At 51.5% G+C, this 24,421-nt stretch overlaps 3 protein-coding genes across 3 annotated transcripts; all 3 read right to left on the bottom strand.

The window, feature by feature from the left end:
• Positions 1-4: 4 nt before the first annotated feature.
• On the bottom strand, positions 5-8,135 carry LOC308511944 (erythroid transcription factor-like; the record flags this gene model as incomplete). The annotated part of the gene is made up of 3 exons (XM_081081760.1): positions 5-373; positions 842-967; positions 8,115-8,135. The coding sequence occupies 3 exons, from the start codon at positions 8,133-8,135 to the stop codon at positions 5-7; spliced, it is 516 nt and encodes a 171-aa protein (XP_080937886.1).
• Positions 8,136-8,146: 11 nt separating this feature from the next.
• On the bottom strand, positions 8,147-16,279 carry LOC308511942 (erythroid transcription factor-like; the record flags this gene model as incomplete). Its single annotated transcript, XM_081081759.1, has 3 exons — positions 8,147-8,515; positions 8,984-9,109; positions 16,259-16,279. The coding sequence occupies 3 exons, from the start codon at positions 16,277-16,279 to the stop codon at positions 8,147-8,149; spliced, it is 516 nt and encodes a 171-aa protein (XP_080937885.1).
• Positions 16,280-16,290: 11 nt separating this feature from the next.
• LOC308511941 (erythroid transcription factor-like) lies at positions 16,291-24,421 on the bottom strand (the record flags this gene model as incomplete). The annotated part of the gene is made up of 3 exons (XM_081081758.1): positions 16,291-16,659; positions 17,128-17,253; positions 24,401-24,421. The coding sequence occupies 3 exons, from the start codon at positions 24,419-24,421 to the stop codon at positions 16,291-16,293; spliced, it is 516 nt and encodes a 171-aa protein (XP_080937884.1).

Below are 24,421 nucleotides of genomic sequence, written 5' to 3'. Positions count from 1 at the left end.
GTCCTCATGGGCTGAGTGGTGCCTCCACAGCGCTGGTGGTGGTGGGAGGCATGGGGCCTGTGGGGAAGGAGCCTGTGGGTGAACCCAACAGGGGCCCGGGGAAAGGCATGAGGTGACTGACAGGTTCTGACAGCACCCCGGGGCCCAGGCCTTGGTAGAGATGGGCAGTACCAGGTGGGCCCAATGTCAAGCCTGAGGCCACTTCCCCACAATTCCCACCATCGCTGCCCCCAGCCACCACCATGAAGCCACCAGCCGGAGCATCACCTGGTCCAGTGCCTCCCAGGCTTGACACTGGCTTCTTTTCTTTCTGTGATGGCCTGGGTTTTCTAGACTTTATACCACCCTTCTGCACGGTCCGTGGTCGGTTCACCTGATGAAAGAGAGGCCATGAGTGTTCCCCGACCTCAGACATCTGCCTCTGTGTCTCCACCAGGGACACCCTTTCCACCCCACTCCTTCAGAGTCAGGAACTGGGTCAAGGACTAGGGGAGCAGGCCCCAGCTGTGGCCCAGATAATGCCCTAAGGAGTCATGAGCTTGTGAGGCCCTAAGCAATGGAAAGGCTGAGGGAGCCTCTAGCCATAGGACTAGCTGATGGCTGGAGGGGAGGGGGAAGGAAATGAGAAATGGAGGAGAGAGAAGGGAGCAGGAGGGAAAAGACAGGCAGGGAGGAGATGAAGGTGTAGAGAAGAGAAGGGTGATAGGGAAGGAGGAGGGAGTAGAATAACAGGGAGAAGAGAGAAAGGGAGATAGGAAGAATACAGGAAAGGAAAAGGAGAAGGAAGGCCAGGTTAGCGGGATGGGGGTGCAGGGGGCAGGCTCCAAGAGGCAGGGCACACCTGGTGTCGCTTGTAATAAAGGCCGCAGGCATTGCACACGGGGTCTCTATTGGCATTCAGCCGCCACACTGCCGCGATGGTTGTCTGGCAGTTGGTGCACTGGGCACCTGCCCGCTTGCTGACCTTCTGGGGGCAGCAAGAAAATGAGGGTCAGTGCACTGGTGGGTGGAGGACCCAGGAGGTGAGGGTCAGGGTGCAGGCAGGGCTTCCTGGACAAGGCATAGACTGAGGGTGCTCTGAGGGGCGAGGACATGGCCTCCTGTCCCGGGGCTTTCCAAATGGCGTGGGGTGCTTCATCAGTGGTTCTCAGCGTTGGCGGACATTGGACTCACTTGGGGAGTCGAAAACAATCCTGATGCCCAGGCAGCGCCCCAGACCAAGTAAATCAACCCATCTCGGGAGGGCCCCACGGTGATCCCAGTGTGTAGCCAAGGATGAAAACTGCTGTGCAGGGAGTGGACGGCGTGCCTGCTTGCAGCCCGAGGGTGGGCTGAGGGTAGACACTCCAGTACAGAGCTGGGTCCCTGAGTGGATGGGGCAGGGAGGGGGCATGTGGGTTCTCATAGAGTGTGAGGGCAGAGATCCCTGCCCGGAGTGAGAACAGAGTACCTGGGTGAGGGGAGGCCGGCCTGGGCTCTTACCCGGCGCCTTTGGGGCTTGTTCTGCCTAGTCATCGTCTGACCACCGGCATTGCACAGGTGGCACTGTGGAGCGGCTTTCGCTCTGCCGGACTTTCGCTCTGCCGGACTTTCGCTGTGCCTGGTACACATGCTGTCACACCTTCTCAGAACCACCCTGCATGGCGCACAATCCCAGGGCTCTGGTGAGGTGGACAGGGGGCAAGAGGGACCAGGCTCAGCCCAACTTTGCCTTGGACCCCATCCCCCTCCTCAACCTCCCTGTCCCTTTGGGGGAGCCTCACCACAGGTGGACAGGGGTAGGGTTCCTTGGAGGTTGGGGGAGGAATAGACCGCTGGATTGGGGGTGCTTCTGGTTGGAGGAAAGAAGCTCCTAGGAAAGTCGGGGGGCCCGTAGGCACTGCTGGGGACAGGGATGGAGGAAGGCACCGCAGGCCCCAGCGCCAACAGGTCCGGACGCAGTCGCTGTGTCCTGATGTTCTCTAGGAAGGTGCCTCTTGCATAGGAATCTTCTAAGGCCTGGGGATCGATGTACTCCCAGGTGGGGCTCACAGTTGCGGGAGGGTACAGTCCCGTGCTGCCATAGGCCCAGCTGGTGTATGCTGAGCCTCCTGGGGTCCCCTCCAGACAGCAGAGGCATGCATTAACCTGGAAGACTGTTTGGGGTGTGGGTGGGTATGGGAAGGAAGAAAGAAGGGAACAGAAGGTCTGAAGCCATCCTGCTTTCAAGATGCAGTGATTCCCAACAGCCCCACATGGTGGCCAGCCTTCCCACCTTCCTTCCCATAGGTTGCCAGAGCAGCTGCTGGCCATTGGGTGACTCCTGGGTCTGAGCCCCACTGGTCACTCTGGCAGCTGCAGTCACCAGCAGCCTTTTCCCAATGGGCTTTTAGCATAACTTTGTGGAGCCCCATGGGCCACTCAACTAGGGTCACCCCCACCTCCTTACCGTATTCATTCCCAATGAGGCAGTCTGGGGATGTACGTTCCCAGGTCTGCACATACACAGGGAACGTGACCCACATAGCCTCGTGAAGGCTTCTGGCCATTTCTAAGATGGCTTCTTTGTGAGATTCTACCCTAGCTATGGGTCTCCATGGCAACCCCAGCAACATGGAACCCTGCCAGGATAGCCAGTGCAGCCGCTGCCTGCATGTGCTCCAACTGGGGCTGGGGATCCAACCTAAACCCAGCTGCATGCCCTTGTCTGGGAATCAAACCCGAGACCCTTCGGTGCACAAGCCCATGCTCTAACCACTGAGAACACCAGCCAGTGCTCATAAGAGGGCCCATGAGAGGTTCCTATGGGCCAGGCCTGGAAGTTGCATATGCCACTCTGCTCACTCGATTGATCAGAACTGTCACATGTCCACCTGTCATTGCAAGGGAGGCTGGGAAAGTGAGTGAGTCAGGAAGAAAGGGGAGCAGGGTTGAAAGGCCTATAGCAGTGCCTGCTACAGGATTCTGTAGACTCCCCAGAGCTACGCTGTTTCATGTGGTGGCCACTAGCCACAGTCAAGACAGTGGCTCCTGTACAAGGTGAGGGCAAGGCTTCCAGACCAAGGCTGTCAGAGGGAGTCACATCAGGGCTTCCTATACAGGGTCAGGAGGGTGTTTCCAGAGGGCAAGTTTAGGGGTTCCTATGAACGATCAGATCCGAGATTCCTGAAACGGGTCAAGTTACGGATTTCTGTTGGAAGTCAGGGAAAGGTTTCTGCAGAATTCGGTTATAGGCTCCAGCACTGTTATAGGCTAGGCTTCCTGTAGGCCATGGAGTAAGGACAGGATTAGGTCAGTAAGCCCTGTACAGCAAGTATGTCAAACTCAAAGGCTATCACGGGCCAAATAAACAAGGTTTAAGTTTATGTGGGCCGCAAAAAAAAACACACAAAACCTTCAATTTTCATAGGAACGTAGGATTATTTCGATAGAGACATGCTGATTACAAAGGGTTGAATTAAATGAGTCATTGTTAACATAAAATAATAGAACATTTTAAGAAAAAGTAATATTTTTTCTTGAACATTAACTTACCAGACACTGAATAACTGCACAAATTTATAAGCGTAATGCAAATCTATTTTTCTTCTTCTCTGAAAGCAAAATATTTCCTGTTATGCACACCAAACAAGTCAGTACAAGACTAATGATGTGGCAACCGGCCGCTAAAATATGTGCTGCTAGTATCAGTGGAGAGAAATGGTGCACCTGCACATAAGGTACGTAAGGAAAATGAATGCAACACAATTATAGTAATCAGTCATTAGTGAATGTTGTAGTTCGGTATTCATAATCCTGTATAATAAAAGCCCAGAGACCGAATGGTGGAACGACCAGTCGACCAGTGGCTATGACATGCACTGACCCCCAGGGGGCAGACGCTCAACGCAGGAGCTGCCCCCTGGGGAGTCCGTGCACTACCACAGTGGGAGTGCTGCTTGGCTGACTGGAGGCTGGGAGGTAGGTTCATGGCCACCGTGGGACTGAGGCCTACTCGGCCGCCTCAGTGCTATTGTCCCTGAGCCTGGCCCTGACCGGGTCCCCTGGAGAAGCTAGTGCTCCAGCGCCACGGAAGATGCCAGACCAGGGAGCAGCCACTCAGAGGGTGGGTCCACAGCCACTCTGCAGACTGGGATGAGCAGGCTGATCCCCACAGGCCACACCCCCCAACAGTGCTCAAATCCTGTGCACCCGGCCTCTAGTTATGTATAACAGGATATTCTAAAAATTAAGTTATGAAAATTTTTTCCTTAATTGTTTTATTGCTTAAAGTATTACAAAGGGTATTACATATGTGTCCATTTTTTCCCCCCGCCCTTGACAATCCCCTGGCCTCCCCTACCCCCCAGTGTCTTATGTCCATTGGTTATGCTTATATGCATGCATACAAGTCCTTCGGTTGATCTCTTACCCCCCTGCCTCCTGCCCCCCAACCCTCCCCGGCCTTCTCGCTGTAGTTTGCCAGTCTGTTCGAGGCTGCTCTGCCTTTGTATCTATTTTTGTTCATAAGTTTATAATGGTCTTTATTATCCATAAATGAGTGAGATCATGTGGTATTTTTCCTTCATTGACTGGCTTATTTCACTTAGCATAATGCTCTCCAGTTCCATCCATGCTGTTGCAAATGGTAAGAGTTCCTTCCTTTTTAGAGCAGCATAGTATTCCATCATGTAGATGTACCACTGTTTTCTAATCCATTCATCTACTGGTGGGCACTTAAGCTGTTTCCAGATCTTAGCTATGGTGAATTGTGCTGCTATGAACATAGGGGTGCATATATCCTTTCTGACTGGTGTTTCTGGTTTCTTGGGATATACTCCTAGAAGTGGGATCACGGGGTCAAATGGGAATTCCATTTTTACCTTTTTGAGGAAACTCCATACTGTCTTCCATAGTGGCTGCACCAGTCTGCATTCCCACCAGCAGTGCACGAGGGTTCCTTTTTCTCCACATCCTCTCCAGCACTTGTCGTTTGTTGATTTGTTGATGATTGCCAGTCTGACAGGTGTGAGATGGTACCTCACTGTTGTTTTGATTTGCATCTCTCGGATGATTAGTGACTTTGAGCATGTTTTCATATGTCTCTTGGCTTTCTGAATGTCCTCTTTTGAAAAGTGTCCATTTAGGTCCTTTGCCCATTTTTTGATTGGATTGTTTATCTTCCTTTTGTTAAGTTGTATGAGTTCCTTATAAATGTTGGAGATTAAACCCTTATCGGTGATAACATTGGCAAATATGTTCTCCCATGCAGTGGGCTTTCTTGTTTTGTTGATGGTTTCTTTTGCTGTGCAGAAGCTTTTAATTTGATGTAGTCCCATTTGTTCATTTTCTCTTTAGTTTCAAGTGCCCTAGGCGCTGTATCGGTGAAGAAATTGCTTTGGCATATGTCTGAGATTTTGTTGCCTTTGGATTCCTCTAGTATTTTTATGGTTTCCTGTCTTACATTTAAGTCCTTTATCCATTTTGAGTTTATTTTTGTGTATGGTGTAAGTTGGTGGTCTAGTCTCATTTTCTTGCATGTATCTGTCCAATTGTCCCAACACCATTTATTGAAGAGACTGTCTTGACTCCATTGTATGTTCTCGCCTCCTTTGTCAAATATTAATTGAGCACATTGGTTCAGGTCGATTTCTGGGCTCTCTATTCTATTCCATTGATCTGTATGTCTGTTCTTGTGCCAGTACCAGGCAGTTTTGAGAACAGTGGCTTTGTAATACAGCTTGATATCAGGTATTGAGATCCCACCTGCTTTGTTCTTTCTCAGGATCGCTGCAGCTATTCGGGGTCTTTTTTTGTTGTTGTTGTTAAAAAATATATTTTATTGATTTTTCACAGAGAGGAAGGGAGAGAGATAGAGAGAGTTAGAAACATCGATGAGAGAGAAACATCAATCAGCTGCCTCCTGCACATCCCCCACCGGGGATGTGCCCCCAACCCAGGTACATGCCCTTGACCGGAATCGAACCCGGGACCTCTCAGTCCGCAGGTTGACGCTCTATCCACTGAGCCAAACCGGTTTCGGCGACGGGGTCTTTTTTTATTCCAGATGAATTTTTGGAGAGTTCGTTCTAGGTCTGTGAAATATGCCATTGGTAGGTTATGAAATTTTTATTAAAACGTTTCTTACATACCGTTATATTGGCTGGGCTGCAACAATATTTGTTGTGGGTGCATGCGGCCTGCGGGCCACAAGTTTGACATACTTGCTGTACAGTGTTTGGGCAGGGCGTCCTGTGCCAGGTGAGGCTGTAGATGCCTGTATAGGATGAGGTCTGGACTTAAAGCAGGGGGTCAGGACAGGCGCCTCACCACAGGTTCAGGAAAGGATTTTCCATGTAAGTTCAAGACTGTGGTTCATGTTGAGAGTTGGATCACAGGTTCCTGTGGACTCTGCGGGGTGGGGCGTGAGGTAGGGATTGTTGTGCAAAGTGACATCCGGGGCCATTGTCAACAATGTAAGCAAGGCTCCTGAACTTAATCAGGATTCCCAAAGAGTTTAAAGATGGGGCTTTCTTTAAAAAAAAAACAAACAAACACACACACATATTTTTATTGATTTCAAAGAGGAAAGGAGAGGGAGAGAGAGATAGAAACATCAGTGATGAGAGAGATTCATGGATCGGCTGCCTCCTACATGCACCTCACTGGGGTTCGAGCCTGCAACCTGGGCATGTGCCATGATCAAGAATCCAACCATGTCCTCATGGTTCATGGGTTGATGCTCAACCACTGAGCCACACCAGCCGGACTAGAGTATTTTTTCAGGTGTTCATGAAGGAAAGCACCTGAGCCTTCCAGCTGTTGTTGACCACAGTGAGCACTCAGGAAACGGTGCTGGTTGCAGGGTGGAGGCTACACCACGGAGCCTGGCTCAGCCCTGTGCCACCAGCTGTGTGGCCTTGGGAGAGACGCTTAACCTGTCTGGGTTAGGATGTCACCTGACTCCACGCATGCTCCGATGTGAGGGTTTGTTCCATGGAAGAACAGATTCCACTTTAGGGGGAGCAGTTCACCCAGGTGAAGGGGTGTGTTGGGGAGGGAGTTGGCACTGTGGGGAGATCCCCCCCGGGGTCTAAATATTCCCCCTAGAGGTTATTCTGTACTCCTAATCTCCCCCTCCTTCTCTACCATTTCCCACAGGGCTGCAGGCCGAGCTGGGCTGAGAGAGATAAGAGATGAGTGTCAGGAGGGCCCATGGACAACCCCACGGTCCCAGACTGGCCTTCTGCCCTTCTTGCTGGCTGTCTTTCCAGCCCCAATCTTGGCCTCCCGTTCCTGTCCTGAACATGTCTTCTGTCCCCTGGAGGTGGGTCCCTAACTTACAGACTGAAATTGTATATATTGATACCTCCACAAACAAGTGTACAGAGCTGCTCACGCTGTCAGCCACTCGGAGGCACTGTGACAGGGCACAGGATGTGCGATACGCTCACATACACGTGCTTGCACACAAGTGCTGCCCTTGCCAGACCCACAAAGACCTCCTGACACGCAGTACCTCAGGTCACACTGCTAGGTCTCCACATTCCGTCCTACACAGCCCTTGGTGAGCATCCCGGAAATGTTTATTGAGCAAATGCTGTGCCTGGTACACATGCTGTCGCACCGCCTCAGAACCACCCTGCATGGTGCACAATCACATGAGCATAGACTCACATGTTGCCTCAGCACACCCCGTTGCACACATACCCCCACGTCCTCTCATACAGTCACTGGTGCCCCGTTTCTCACAGTTGCCTCATGTCGTGCACACCATCTCTCAGAACCTCACCCCCATGGTCACCACCTCACAGAGCAGTCGGCCACTACACAGTCTCTGCCCATGATGTGTGCATGTACACGCCATATCATACACCCTGGTTGCTGGCACACGTGGTCTCACATACTAGTACACTCTTATACTTGCACATCATAACCCACTATCATGAAGGGTGACACGCCATCACCAGAGAACCACAGGCACCGTTGCACACCCCTCCTACCACGGCTCTTTATTCAGTCCCACTCAGACTCACACCTCCAACTTCAGGACTCTGATGATTTATTTTACAAATCATTGATGGCCCAGACCAAGAGCTGTGGGGGGCCCAGAGGTTGGGTTGTAGAGAGACTGCTGGCTCCACGCGGAGAGGGACCCTTCCTCTGCTCTGAGTCATGCTCTGTGTCCTCATGGGCTGAGTGGTGCCTCCACAGCGCTGGTGGTGGTGGGAGGCATGGGGCCTGTGGGGAAGGAGCCTGTGGGTGAACCCAACAGGGGCCCGGGGAAAGGCATGAGGTGACTGACAGGTTCTGACAGCACCCCGGGGCCCAGGCCTTGGTAGAGATGGGCAGTACCAGGTGGGCCCAATGTCAAGCCTGAGGCCACTTCCCCACAATTCCCACCATCGCTGCCCCCAGCCACCACCATGAAGCCACCAGCCGGAGCATCACCTGGTCCAGTGCCTCCCAGGCTTGACACTGGCTTCTTTTCTTTCTGTGATGGCCTGGGTTTTCTAGACTTTATACCACCCTTCTGCACGGTCCGTGGTCGGTTCACCTGATGAAAGAGAGGCCATGAGTGTTCCCCGACCTCAGACATCTGCCTCTGTGTCTCCACCAGGGACACCCTTTCCACCCCACTCCTTCAGAGTCAGGAACTGGGTCAAGGACTAGGGGAGCAGGCCCCAGCTGTGGCCCAGATAATGCCCTAAGGAGTCATGAGCTTGTGAGGCCCTAAGCAATGGAAAGGCTGAGGGAGCCTCTAGCCATAGGACTAGCTGATGGCTGGAGGGGAGGGGGAAGGAAATGAGAAATGGAGGAGAGAGAAGGGAGCAGGAGGGAAAAGACAGGCAGGGAGGAGATGAAGGTGTAGAGAAGAGAAGGGTGATAGGGAAGGAGGAGGGAGTAGAATAACAGGGAGAAGAGAGAAAGGGAGATAGGAAGAATACAGGAAAGGAAAAGGAGAAGGAAGGCCAGGTTAGCGGGATGGGGGTGCAGGGGGCAGGCTCCAAGAGGCAGGGCACACCTGGTGTCGCTTGTAATAAAGGCCGCAGGCATTGCACACGGGGTCTCTATTGGCATTCAGCCGCCACACTGCCGCGATGGTTGTCTGGCAGTTGGTGCACTGGGCACCTGCCCGCTTGCTGACCTTCTGGGGGCAGCAAGAAAATGAGGGTCAGTGCACTGGTGGGTGGAGGACCCAGGAGGTGAGGGTCAGGGTGCAGGCAGGGCTTCCTGGACAAGGCATAGACTGAGGGTGCTCTGAGGGGCGAGGACATGGCCTCCTGTCCCGGGGCTTTCCAAATGGCGTGGGGTGCTTCATCAGTGGTTCTCAGCGTTGGCGGACATTGGACTCACTTGGGGAGTCGAAAACAATCCTGATGCCCAGGCAGCGCCCCAGACCAAGTAAATCAACCCATCTCGGGAGGGCCCCACGGTGATCCCAGTGTGTAGCCAAGGATGAAAACTGCTGTGCAGGGAGTGGACGGCGTGCCTGCTTGCAGCCCGAGGGTGGGCCGAGGGTAGACACTCCAGTACAGAGCTGGGTCCCTGAGTGGATGGGGCAGGGAGGGGGGATGTGGGTTCTCATAGAGTGTGAGGGCAGAGATCCCTGCCCGGAGTGAGAACAGAGTACCTGGGTGAGGGGAGGCCGGCCTGGGCTCTTACCCGGCGCCTTTGGGGCTTGTTCTGCCTAGTCATCGTCTGACCACCGGCATTGCACAGGTGGCACTGTGGAGCGGCTTTCGCTCTGCCGGACTTTCGCTCTGCCGGACTTTCGCTGTGCCTGGTACACATGCTGTCACACCTTCTCAGAACCACCCTGCATGGCGCACAATCCCAGGGCTCTGGTGAGGTGGACAGGGGGCAAGAGGGACCAGGCTCAGCCCAACTTTGCCTTGGACCCCATCCCCCTCCTCAACCTCCCTGTCCCTTTGGGGGAGCCTCACCACAGGTGGACAGGGGTAGGGTTCCTTGGAGGTTGGGGGAGGAATAGACCGCTGGATTGGGGGTGCTTCTGGTTGGAGGAAAGAAGCTCCTAGGAAAGTCGGGGGGCCCGTAGGCACTGCTGGGGACAGGGATGGAGGAAGGCACCGCAGGCCCCAGCGCCAACAGGTCCGGACGCAGTCGCTGTGTCCTGATGTTCTCTAGGAAGGTGCCTCTTGCATCGGAATCTTCTAAGGCCTGGGGATCGATGTACTCCCAGGTGGGGCTCACAGTTGCGGGAGGGTACAGCCCCGTGCTGCCATAGGCCCAGCTGGTGTATGCTGAGCCTCCTGGGGTCCCCTCCAGACAGCAGAGGCATGCATTAACCTGGAAGACTGTTTGGGGTGTGGGTGGGTATGGGAAGGAAGAAAGAAGGGAACAGAAGGTCTGAAGCCATCCTGCTTTCAAGATGCAGTGATTCCCAACAGCCCCACATGGTGGCCAGCCTTCCCACCTTCCTTCCCATAGGTTGCCAGAGCAGCTGCTGGCCATTGGGTGACTCCTGGGTCTGAGCCCCACTGGTCACTCTGGCAGCTGCAGTCACCAGCAGCCTTTTCCCAATGGGCTTTTAGCATAACTTTGTGGAGCCCCATGGGCCACTCAACTAGGGTCACCCCCACCTCCTTACCGTATTCATTCCCAATGAGGCAGTCTGGGGATGTACGTTCCCAGGTCTGCACATACACAGGGAACGTGACCCACATAGCCTCGTGAAGGCTTCTGGCCATTTCTAAGATGGCTTCTTTGTGAGATTCTACCCTAGCTATGGGTCTCCATGGCAACCCCAGCAACATGGAACCCTGCCAGGATAGCCAGTGCAGCCGCTGCCTGCATGTGCTCCAACTGGGGCTGGGGATCCAACCTAAACCCAGCTGCATGCCCTTGTCTGGGAATCAAACCCGAGACCCTTCGGTGCACAAGCCCATGCTCTAACCACTGAGAACACCAGCCAGTGCTCATAAGAGGGCCCATGAGAGGTTCCTATGGGCCAGGCCTGGAAGTTGCATATGCCACTCTGCTCACTCGATTGATCAGAACTGTCACATGTCCACCTGTCATTGCAAGGGAGGCTGGGAAAGTGAGTGAGTCAGGAAGAAAGGGGAGCAGGGTTGAAAGGCCTATAGCAGTGCCTGCTACAGGATTCTGTAGACTCCCCAGAGCTACGCTGTTTCATGTGGTGGCCACTAGCCACAGTCAAGACAGTGGCTCCTGTACAAGGTGAGGGCAAGGCTTCCAGACCAAGGCTGTCAGAGGGAGTCACATCAGGGCTTCCTATACAGGGTCAGGAGGGTGTTTCCAGAGGGCAAGTTTAGGGGTTCCTATGAACGATCAGATCCGAGATTCCTGAAACGGGTCAAGTTACGGATTTCTGTTGGAAGTCAGGGAAAGGTTTCTGCAGAATTCGGTTATAGGCTCCAGCACTGTTATAGGCTAGGCTTCCTGTAGGCCATGGAGTAAGGACAGGATTAGGTCAGTAAGCCCTGTACAGCAAGTATGTCAAACTCAAAGGCTATCACGGGCCAAATAAACAAGGTTTAAGTTTATGTGGGCCGCAAAAAAAAAAACACACAAAACCTTCAATTTTCATAGGAACATAGGATGATTTCGATAGAGACATGCTGATTACAAAGGGTTGAAATAAATGAGTCATTGTTAACATAAAATAATAGAACATTTTAAGAAAAAGTAATATTTTTTCTTGAACATTAACTTACCAGACACTGAATAACTGCACAAATTTATAAGCGTAATGCAAATCTATTTTTCTTCTTCTCTGAAAGCAAAATATTTCCTGTTATGCACACCAAACAAGTCAGTACAAGACTAATGATGTGGCAACCGGCCGCTAAAATATGTGCTGCTAGTATCAGTGGAGAGAAATGGTGCACCTGCACATAAGGTACGTAAGGAAAATGAATGCAACACAATTATAGTAATCAGTCATTAGTGAATGTTGTAGTTCGGTATTAATAATCCTGTATAATAAAAGCCCAGAGACCGAATGGTGGAACGACCAATCGACCAGTGGCTATGACATGCACTGACCCCCAGGGGGCAGACGCTCAACGCAGGAGCTGCCCCCTGGGGAGTCCGTGCACTACCACAGTGGGAGTGCTGCTTGGCTGACTGGAGGCTGGGAGGTAGGTTCATGGCCACCGTGGGACTGAGGCCTACTCGGCCGCCTCAGTGCTATTGTCCCTGAGCCTGGCCCTGACCGGGTCCCCTGGAGAAGCTAGTGCTCCAGCGCCACGGAAGATGCCAGACCAGGGAGCAGCCACTCAGAGGGTGGGTCCACAGCCACTCTGCAGACTGGGATGAGCAGGCTGATCCCCACAGGCCACACCCCCCAACAGTGCTCAAATCCTGTGCACCCGGCCTCTAGTTATGTATAACAGGATATTCTAAAAATTAAGTTATGAAAATTTTTTCCTTAATTGTTTTATTGCTTAAAGTATTACAAAGGGTATTACATATGTGTCCATTTTTTCCCCCCGCCCTTGACAATCCCCTGGCCTCCCCTACCCCCCAGTGTCTTATGTCCATTGGTTATGCTTATATGCATGCATACAAGTCCTTCGGTTGATCTCTTACCCCCCTGCCTCCTGCCCCCCAACCCTCCCCGGCCTTCTCGCTGTAGTTTGCCAGTCTGTTCGAGGCTGCTCTGCCTTTGTATCTATTTTTGTTCATAAGTTTATAATGGTCTTTATTATCCATAAATGAGTGAGATCATGTGGTATTTTTCCTTCATTGACTGGCTTATTTCACTTAGCATAATGCTCTCCAGTTCCATCCATGCTGTTGCAAATGGTAAGAGTTCCTTCCTTTTTAGAGCAGCATAGTATTCCATCATGTAGATGTACCACTGTTTTCTAATCCATTCATCTACTGGTGGGCACTTAAGCTGTTTCCAGATCTTAGCTATGGTGAATTGTGCTGCTATGAACATAGGGGTGCATATATCCTTTCTGACTGGTGTTTCTGGTTTCTTGGGATATACTCCTAGAAGTGGGATCACGGGGTCAAATGGGAATTCCATTTTTACCTTTTTGAGGAAACTCCATACTGTCTTCCATAGTGGCTGCACCAGTCTGCATTCCCACCAGCAGTGCACGAGGGTTCCTTTTTCTCCACATCCTCTCCAGCACTTGTCGTTTGTTGATTTGTTGATGATTGCCAGTCTGACAGGTGTGAGATGGTACCTCACTGTTGTTTTGATTTGCATCTCTCGGATGATTAGTGACTTTGAGCATGTTTTCATATGTCTCTTGGCTTTCTGAATGTCCTCTTTTGAAAAGTGTCCATTTAGGTCCTTTGCCCATTTTTTGATTGGATTGTTTATCTTCCTTTTGTTAAGTTGTATGAGTTCCTTATAAATGTTGGAGATTAAACCCTTATCGGTGATAACATTGGCAAATATGTTCTCCCATGCAGTGGGCTTTCTTGTTTTGTTGATGGTTTCTTTTGCTGTGCAGAAGCTTTTAATTTGATGTAGTCCCATTTGTTCATTTTCTCTTTAGTTTCAAGTGCCCTAGGCGCTGTATCGGTGAAGAAATTGCTTTGGCATATGTCTGAGATTTTGTTGCCTTTGGATTCCTCTAGTATTTTTATGGTTTCCTGTCTTACATTTAAGTCCTTTATCCATTTTGAGTTTATTTTTGTGTATGGTGTAAGTTGGTGGTCTAGTCTCATTTTCTTGCATGTATCTGTCCAATTGTCCCAACACCATTTATTGAAGAGACTGTCTTGACTCCATTGTATGTTCTCGCCTCCTTTGTCAAATATTAATTGAGCACATTGGTTCAGGTCGATTTCTGGGCTCTCTATTCTATTCCATTGATCTGTATGTCTGTTCTTGTGCCAGTACCAGGCAGTTTTGAGAACAGTGGCTTTGTAATACAGCTTGATATCAGGTATTGAGATCCCACCTGCTTTGTTCTTTCTCAGGATCGCTGCAGCTATTCGGGGTCTTTTTTTGTTGTTGTTGTTAAAAAATATATTTTATTGATTTTTCACAGAGAGGAAGGGAGAGAGATAGAGAGAGTTAGAAACATCGATGAGAGAGAAACATCAATCAGCTGCCTCCTGCACATCCCCCACCGGGGATGTGCCCCCAACCCAGGTACATGCCCTTGACCGGAATCGAACCCGGGACCTCTCAGTCCGCAGGTTGACGCTCTATCCACTGAGCCAAACCGGTTTCGGCGACGGGGTCTTTTTTTATTCCAGATGAATTTTTGGAGAGTTCGTTCTAGGTCTGTGAAATATGCCATTGGTAGGTTATGAAATTTTTATTAAAACGTTTCTTACATACCGTTATATTGGCTGGGCTGCAACAATATTTGTTGTGGGTGCATGCGGCCTGCGGGCCACAAGTTTGACATACTTGCTGTACAGTGTTTGGGCAGGGGGTCCTGTGCCAGGTGAGGCTGTAGATGCCTGTATAGGATGAGGTCTGGACTTAAAGCAGGGGGTCAGGACAGGCGCCTCACCACAGGTTCAGGAAAGGATTTTCCATGTAAGTTCAAGACTGTGGTTCATGTTGAGAGTTGGATCACAGGTTCCTGTGGACTCTGCGGGGTGGGGCGTGAGGTAGGGATTGTCGTGCAAAGTGACATCCGGGGCCATTGTCAACAATGTAAGCAAGGCTCCTGAACTTAATCAGGATTCCCAAAGAGTTTAAAGATGGGGCTTTCTTTAAAAAAAAAACAAACAAACACACACACATATTTTTATTGATTTCAAAGAGGAAAGGAGAGGGAGAGAGAGATAGAAACATCAGTGATGAGAGAGATTCATGGATCGGCTGCCTCCTACATGCACCTCACTGGGGTTCGAGCCTGCAACCTGGGCATGTGCCATGATCAAGAATCCAACCATGTCCTCATGGTTCATGGGTTGATGCTCAACCACTGAGCCACACCAGCCGGACTAGAGTATTTTTTCAGGTGTTCATGAAGGAAAGCACCTGAGCCTTCCAGCTGTTGTTGACCACAGTGAGCACTCAGGAAACGGTGCTGGTTGCAGGGTGGAGGCTACACCACGGAGCCTGGCTCAGCCCTGTGCCACCAGCTGTGTGGCCTTGGGAGAGACGCTTAACCTGTCTGGGTTAGGATGTCACCTGACTCCACGCATGCTCCGATGTGAGGGTTTGTTCCATGGAAGAACAGATTCCACTTTAGGGGGAGCAGTTCACCCAGGTGAAGGGGTGTGTTGGGGAGGGAGTTGGCACTGTGGGGAGATCCCCCCCGGGGTCTAAATATTCCCCCTAGAGGTTATTCTGTTCTCCTAATCTCCCCCTCCTTCTCTACCATTTCCCACAGGGCTGCAGGCCGAGCTGGGCTGAGAGAGATAAGAGATGAGTGTCAGGAGGGCCCATGGACAACCCCACGGTCCCAGACTGGCCTTCTGCCCTTCTTGCTGGCTGTCTTTCCAGCCCCAATCTTGGCCTCCCGTTCCTGTCCTGAACATGTCTTCTGTCCCCTGGAGGTGGGTCCCTAACTTACAGACTGAAATTGTATATATTGATACCTCCACAAACAAGTGTACAGAGCTGCTCACGCTGTCAGCCACTCGGAGGCACTGTGACAGGGCACAGGATGTGCGATACGCTCACATACACGTGCTTGCACACAAGTGCTGCCCTTGCCAGACCCACAAAGACCTCCTGACACGCAGTACCTCAGGTCACACTGCTAGGTCTCCACATTCCGTCCTACACAGCCCTTGGTGAGCATCCCGGAAATGTTTATTGAGCAAATGCTGTGCCTGGTACACATGCTGTCGCACCGCCTCAGAACCACCCTGCATGGTGCACAATCACATGAGCATAGCCTCACATGTTGCCTCAGCACACCCCGTTGCACACATACCCCCACGTCCGCTCATACAGTCACTGGTGCCCCGTTTCTCACAGTTGCCTCATGTCGTGCACACCATCTCTCAGAACCTCACCCCCATGGTCACCACCCCACAGAGCAGTCGGCCACTACACAGTCTCTGCCCATGATGTGTGCATGTACACGCCATATCATACACCCTGGTTGCTGTCACACGTGGTCTCACATACTAGTACACTCTTATACTTGCACATCATAACCCACTATCATGAAGGGTGACACGCCATCACCAGAGAACCACAGGCACCGTTGCACACCCCTCCTACCACGGCTCTTTATTCAGTCCCACTCAGACTCACACCTCCAACTTCAGGACTCTGATGATTTATTTTACAAATCATTGATGGCCCAGACCAAGAGCTGTGGGGGGCCCAGAGGTTGGGTTGTAGAGAGACTGCTGGCTCCACGCGGAGAGGGACCCTTCCTCTGCTCTGAGTCATGCTCTGTGTCCTCATGGGCTGAGTGGTGCCTCCACAGCGCTGGTGGTGGTGGGAGGCATGGGGCCTGTGGGGAAGGAGCCTGTGGGTGAACCCAACAGGGGCCCGGGGAAAGGCATGAGGTGACTGACAGGTTCTGACAGCACCCCGGGGCCCAGGCCTTGGTAGAGATGGGCAGTACCAGGTGGGCCCAATGTCAAGCCTGAGGCCACTTCCCCACAATTCCCACCATCGCTGCCCCCAGCCACCACCATGAAGCCACCAGCCGGAGCATCACCTGGTCCAGTGCCTCCCAGGCTTGACACTGGCTTCTTTTCTTTCTGTGATGGCCTGGGTTTTCTAGACTTTATACCACCCTTCTGCACGGTCCGTGGTCGGTTCACCTGATGAAAGAGAGGCCATGAGTGTTCCCCGACCTCAGACATCTGCCTCTGTGTCTCCACCAGGGACACCCTTTCCACCCCACTCCTTCAGAGTCAGGAACTGGGTCAAGGACTAGGGGAGCAGGCCCCAGCTGTGGCCCAGATAATGCCCTAAGGAGTCATGAGCTTGTGAGGCCCTAAGCAATGGAAAGGCTGAGGGAGCCTCTAGCCATAGGACTAGCTGATGGCTGGAGGGGAGGGGGAAGGAAATGAGAAATGGAGGAGAGAGAAGGGAGCAGGAGGGAAAAGACAGGCAGGGAGGAGATGAAGGTGTAGAGAAGAGAAGGGTGATAGGGAAGGAGGAGGGAGTAGAATAACAGGGAGAAGAGAGAAAGGGAGATAGGAAGAATACAGGAAAGGAAAAGGAGAAGGAAGGCCAGGTTAGCGGGATGGAGGTGCAGGGGGCAGGCTCCAAGAGGCAGGGCACACCTGGTGTCGCTTGTAATAAAGGCCGCAGGCATTGCACACGGGGTCTCTATTGGCATTCAGCCGCCACACTGCCGCGATGGTTGTCTGGCAGTTGGTGCACTGGGCACCTGCCCGCTTGCTGACCTTCTGGGGGCAGCAAGAAAATGAGGGTCAGTGCACTGGTGGGTGGAGGACCCAGGAGGTGAGGGTCAGGGTGCAGGCAGGGCTTCCTGGACAAGGCATAGACTGAGGGTGCTCTGAGGGGCGAGGACATGGCCTCCTGTCCCGGGGCTTTCCAAATGGCGTGGGGTGCTTCATCAGTGGTTCTCAGCGTTGGCGGACGTTGGACTCACTTGGGGAGTCGAAAACAATCCTGATGCCCAGGCAGCGCCCCAGACCAAGTAAATCAACCCATCTCGGGAGGGCCCCACGGTGATCCCAGTGTGTAGCCAAGGATGAAAACTGCTGTGCAGGGAGTGGACGGCGTGCCTGCTTGCAGCCCGAGGGTGGGCTGAGGGTAGACACTCCAGTACAGAGCTGGGTCCCTGAGTGGATGGGGCAGGGAGGGGGGATGTGGGTTCTCATAGAGTGTGAGGGCAGAGATCCCTGCCCGGAGTGAGAACAGAGTACCTGGGTGAGGGGAGGCCGGCCTGGGCTCTTACCCGGCGCCTTTGGGGCTTGTTCTGCCTAGTCATCGTCTGACCACCGGCATTGCACAGGTGGCACTGTGGAGCGGCTTTCGCTCTGCCGGACTTTCGCTCTGCCGGACTTTCGCTGTGCCTGGTACACATGCTGTCACACCTTCTCAGAACCACCCTGCATGGCGCACAATCCCAGGGCTCTGGTGAGGTGGACAGGGGGCAAGAGGGACCAGGCTCAGCCCAACTTTGCCTTGGACCCCATCCCCCTCCTCAACCTCCCTGTCCCTTTGGGGGAGCCTCACCACAGGTGGACAGGGGTAGGGTTCCTTGGAGGTTGGGGGAGGAATAGACCGCTGGATTGGGGGTGCTTCTGGTTGGAGGAAAGAAGCTCCTAGGAAAGTCGGGGGGCCCGTAGGCACTGCTGGGGACAGGGATGGAGGAAGGCACCGCAGGCCCCAGCGCCAACAGGTCCGGACGCAGTCGCTGTGTCCTGATGTTCTCTAGGAAGGTGCCTCTTGCATAGGAATCTTCTAAGGCCTGGGGATCGATGTACTCCCAGGTGGGGCTCACAGTTGCGGGAGGGTACAGCCCCGTGCTGCCATAGGCCCAGCTGGTGTATGCTGAGCCTCCTGGGGTCCCCTCCAGACAGCAGAGGCATGCATTAACCTGGAAGACTGTTTGGGGTGTGGGTGGGTATGGGAAGGAAGAAAGAAGGGAACAGAAGGTCTGAAGCCATCCTGCTTTCAAGATGCAGTGATTCCCAACAGCCCCACATGGTGGCCAGCCTTCCCACCTTCCTTCCCATAGGTTGCCAGAGCAGCTGCTGGCCATTGGGTGACTCCTGGGTCTGAGCCCCACTGGTCACTCTGGCAGCTGCAGTCACCAGCAGCCTTTTCCCAATGGGCTTTTAGCATAACTTTGTGGAGCCCCATGGGCCACTCAACTAGGGTCACCCCCACCTCCTTACCGTATTCATTCCCAATGAGGCAGTCTGGGGATGTACGTTCCCAGGTCTGCACATACACAGGGAACGTGACCCACATAGCCTCGTGAAGGCTTCTGGCCATTTCTAAGATGGCTTCTTTGTGAGATTCTACCCTAGCTATGGGTCTCCATGGCAACCCCAGCAACATGGAACCCTGCCAGGATAGCCAGTGCAGCCGCTGCCTGCATGTGCTCCAACTGGGGCTGGGGATCCAACCTAAACCCAGCTGCATGCCCTTGTCTGGGAATCAAACCCGAGACCCTTCGGTGCACAAGCCCATGCTCTAACCACTGAGAACACCAGCCAGTGCTCATAAGAGGGCCCATGAGAGGTTCCTATGGGCCAGGCCTGGAAGTTGCATATGCCACTCTGCTCACTCGATTGATCAGAACTGTCACATGTCCACCTGTCATTGCAAGGGAGGCTGGGAAAGTGAGTGAGTCAGGAAGAAAGGGGAGCAGGGTTGAAAGGCCTATAGCAGTGCCTGCTACAGGATTCTGTAGACTCCCCAGAGCTACGCTGTTTCATGTGGTGGCCACTAGCCACAGTCAAGACAGTGGCTCCTGTACAAGGTGAGGGCAAGGCTTCCAGACCAAGGCTGTCAGAGGGAGTCACATCAGGGCTTCCTATACAGGGTCAGGAGGGTGTTTCCAGAGGGCAAGTTTAGGGGTTCCTATGAACGATCAGATCCGAGATTCCTGAAACGGGTCAAGTTACGGATTTCTGTTGGAAGTCAGGGAAAGGTTTCTGCAGAATTCGGTTATAGGCTCCAGCACTGTTATAGGCTAGGCTTCCTGTAGGCCATGGAGTAAGGACAGGATTAGGTCAGTAAGCCCTGTACAGCAAGTATGTCAAACTCAAAGGCTATCACGGGCCAAATAAACAAGGTTTAAGTTTATGTGGGCCGCAAAAAAAAACACACAAAACCTTCAATTTTCATAGGAACATAGGATTATTTCGATAGAGACATGCTGATTACAAAGGGTTGAAATAAATGAGTCATTGTTAACATAAAATAATAGAACATTTTAAGAAAAAGTAATATTTTTTCTTGAACATTAACTTACCAGACACTGAATAACTGCACAAATTTATAAGCGTAATGCAAATCTATTTTTCTTCTTCTCTGAAAGCAAAATATTTCCTGTTATGCACACCAAACAAGTCAGTACAAGACTAATGATGTGGCAACCGGCCGCTAAAATATGTGCTGCTAGTATCAGTGGAGAGAAATGGTGCACCTGCACATAAGGTACGTAAGGAAAATGAATGCAACACAATTATAGTAATCAATCATTAGTGAATGTTGTAGTTCGGTATTAATAATCCTGTATAATAAAAGCCCAGAGACCGAATGGTGGAACGACCAATCGACCAGTGGCTATGACATGCACTGACCCCCAGGGGGCAGACGCTCAACGCAGGAGCTGCCCCCTGGGGAGTCCGTGCACTACCACAGTGGGAGTGCTGCTTGGCTGACTGGAGGCTGGGAGGTAGGTTCATGGCCACCGTGGGACTGAGGCCTACTCGGCCGCCTCAGTGCTATTGTCCCTGAGCCTGGCCCTGACCGGGTCCCCTGGAGAAGCTAGTGCTCCAGCGCCACGGAAGATGCCAGACCAGGGAGCAGCCACTCAGAGGGTGGGTCCACAGCCACTCTGCAGACTGGGATGAGCAGGCTGATCCCCACAGGCCACACCCCCCAACAGTGCTCAAATCCTGTGCACCCGGCCTCTAGTTATGTATAACAGGATATTCTAAAAATTAAGTTATGAAAATTTTTTCCTTAATTGTTTTATTGCTTAAAGTATTACAAAGGGTATTACATATGTGTCCATTTTTTCCCCCCGCCCTTGACAATCCCCTGGCCTCCCCTACCCCCCAGTGTCTTATGTCCATTGGTTATGCTTATATGCATGCATACAAGTCCTTCGGTTGATCTCTTACCCCCCTGCCTCCTGCCCCCCAACCCTCCCCGGCCTTCTCGCTGTAGTTTGCCAGTCTGTTCGAGGCTGCTCTGCCTTTGTATCTATTTTTGTTCATAAGTTTATAATGGTCTTTATTATCCATAAATGAGTGAGATCATGTGGTATTTTTCCTTCATTGACTGGCTTATTTCACTTAGCATAATGCTCTCCAGTTCCATCCATGCTGTTGCAAATGGTAAGAGTTCCTTCCTTTTTAGAGCAGCATAGTATTCCATCATGTAGATGTACCACTGTTTTCTAATCCATTCATCTACTGGTGGGCACTTAAGCTGTTTCCAGATCTTAGCTATGGTGAATTGTGCTGCTATGAACATAGGGGTGCATATATCCTTTCTGACTGGTGTTTCTGGTTTCTTGGGATATACTCCTAGAAGTGGGATCACGGGGTCAAATGGGAATTCCATTTTTACCTTTTTGAGGAAACTCCATACTGTCTTCCATAGTGGCTGCACCAGTCTGCATTCCCACCAGCAGTGCACGAGGGTTCCTTTTTCTCCACATCCTCTCCGGCACTTGTCGTTTGTTGATTTGTTGATGATTGCCAGTCTGACAGGTGTGAGATGGTACCTCACTGTTGTTTTGATTTGCATCTCTCGGATGATTAGTGACTTTGAGCATGTTTTCATATGTCTCTTGGCTTTCTGAATGTCCTCTTTTGAAAAGTGTCCATTTAGGTCCTTTGCCCATTTTTTGATTGGATTGTTTATCTTCCTTTTGTTAAGTTGTATGAGTTCCTTATAAATGTTGGAGATTAAACCCTTATCGGTGATAACATTGGCAAATATGTTCTCCCATGCAGTGGGCTTTCTTGTTTTGTTGATGGTTTCTTTTGCTGTGCAGAAGCTTTTAATTTGATGTAGTCCCATTTGTTCATTTTCTCTTTAGTTTCAAGTGCCCTAGGCGCTGTATCGGTGAAGAAATTGCTTTGGCATATGTCTGAGATTTTGTTGCCTTTGGATTCCTCTAGTATTTTTATGGTTTCCTGTCTTACATTTAAGTCCTTTATCCATTTTGAGTTTATTTTTGTGTATGGTGTAAGTTGGTGGTCTAGTCTCATTTTCTTGCATGTATCTGTCCAATTGTCCCAACACCATTTATTGAAGAGACTGTCTTGACTCCATTGTATGTTCTCGCCTCCTTTGTCAAATATTAATTGAGCACATTGGTTCAGATCGATTTCTGGGCTCTCTATTCTATTCCATTGATCTGTATGTCTGTTCTTGTGCCAGTACCAGGCAGTTTTGAGAACAGTGGCTTTGTAATACAGCTTGATATCAGGTATTGAGATCCCACCTGCTTTGTTCTTTCTCAGGATCGCTGCAGCTATTCGGGGTCTTTTTTTGTTGTTGTTGTTAAAAAATATATTTTATTGATTTTTCACAGAGAGGAAGGGAGAGAGATAGAGAGAGTTAGAAACATCGATGAGAGAGAAACATCAATCAGCTGCCTCCTGCACATCCCCCACCGGGGATGTGCCCCCAACCCAGGTACATGCCCTTGACCGGAATCGAACCCGGGACCTCTCAGTCCGCAGGTTGACGCTCTATCCACTGAGCCAAACCGGTTTCGGCGACGGGGTCTTTTTTTATTCCAGATGAATTTTTGGAGAGTTCGTTCTAGGTCTGTGAAATATGCCATTGGTAGGTTATGAAATTTTTATTAAAACGTTTCTTACATACCGTTATATTGGCTGGGCTGCAACAATATTTGTTGTGGGTGCATGCGGCCTGCGGGCCACAAGTTTGACATACTTGCTGTACAGTGTTTGGGCAGGGGGTCCTGTGCCAGGTGAGGCTGTAGATGCCTGTATAGGATGAGGTCTGGACTTAAAGCAGGGGGTCAGGACAGGCGCCTCACCACAGGTTCAGGAAAGGATTTTCCATGTAAGTTCAAGACTGTGGTTCATGTTGAGAGTTGGATCACAGGTTCCTGTGGACTCTGCGGGGTGGGGCGTGAGGTAGGGATTGTTGTGCAAAGTGACATCCGGGGCCATTGTCAACAATGTAAGCAAGGCTCCTGAACTTAATCAGGATTCCCAAAGAGTTTAAAGATGGGGCTTTCTTTAAAAAAAAAACAAACAAACACACACACATATTTTTATTGATTTCAAAGAGGAAAGGAGAGGGAGAGAGAGATAGAAACATCAGTGATGAGAGAGATTCATGGATCGGCTGCCTCCTACATGCACCTCACTGGGGTTCGAGCCTGCAACCTGGGCATGTGCCATGATCAAGAATCCAACCATGTCCTCATGGTTCATGGGTTGATGCTCAACCACTGAGCCACACCAGCCGGACTAGAGTATTTTTTCAGGTGTTCATGAAGGAAAGCACCTGAGCCTTCCAGCTGTTGTTGACCACAGTGAGCACTCAGGAAACGGTGCTGGTTGCAGGGTGGAGGCTACACCACGGAGCCTGGCTCAGCCCTGTGCCACCAGCTGTGTGGCCTTGGGAGAGACGCTTAACCTGTCTGGGTTAGGATGTCACCTGACTCCACGCATGCTCCGATGTGAGGGTTTGTTCCATGGAAGAACAGATTCCACTTTAGGGGGAGCAGTTCACCCAGGTGAAGGGGTGTGTTGGGGAGGGAGTTGGCACTGTGGGGAGATCCCCCCCGGGGTCTAAATATTCCCCCTAGAGGTTATTCTGTTCTCCTAATCTCCCCCTCCTTCTCTACCATTTCCCACAGGGCTGCAGGCCGAGCTGGGCTGAGAGAGATAAGAGATGAGTGTCAGGAGGGCCCATGGACAACCCCACGGTCCCAGACTGGCCTTCTGCCCTTCTTGCTGGCTGTCTTTCCAGCCCCAATCTTGGCCTCCCGTTCCTGTCCTGAACATGTCTTCTGTCCCCTGGAGGTGGGTCCCTAACTTACAGACTGAAATTGTATATATTGATACCTCCACAAACAAGTGTACAGAGCTGCTCACGCTGTCAGCCACTCGGAGGCACTGTGACAGGGCACAGGATGTGCGATACGCTCACATACACGTGCTTGCACACAAGTGCTGCCCTTGCCAGACCCACAAAGACCTCCTGACACGCAGTACCTCAGGTCACACTGCTAGGTCTCCACATTCCGTCCTACACAGCCCTTGGTGAGCATCCCGGAAATGTTTATTGAGCAAATGCTGTGCCTGGTACACATGCTGTCGCACCGCCTCAGAACCACCCTGCATGGTGCACAATCACATGAGCATAGCCTCACATGTTGCCTCAGCACACCCCGTTGCACACATACCCCCACGTCCGCTCATACAGTCACTGGTGCCCCGTTTCTCACAGTTGCCTCATGTCGTGCACACCATCTCTCAGAACCTCACCCCCATGGTCACCACCCCACAGAGCAGTCGGCCACTACACAGTCTCTGCCCATGATGTGTGCATGTACACGCCATATCATACACCCTGGTTGCTGTCACACGTGGTCTCACATACTAGTACACTCTTATACTTGCACATCATAACCCACTATCATGAAGGGTGACACGCCATCACCAGAGAACCACAGGCACCGTTGCACACCCCTCCTACCACGGCTCTTTATTCAGTCCCACTCAGACTCACACCTCCAACTTCAGGACTCTGATGATTTATTTTACAAATCATTGATGGCCCAGACCAAGAGCTGTGGGGGGCCCAGAGGTTGGGTTGTAGAGAGACTGCTGGCTCCACGCGGAGAGGGACCCTTCCTCTGCTCTGAGTCAT

Source organism: Myotis nattereri, assembly GCF_964212035.1.
Source record: "Myotis nattereri genome assembly, chromosome: X".
Lineage (NCBI taxonomy): Eukaryota > Metazoa > Chordata > Mammalia > Chiroptera > Vespertilionidae > Myotis > Myotis nattereri.
Note: the sequence above shows the minus strand (reverse complement) of the source record. Positions and strands in the feature narration are given on the sequence as shown.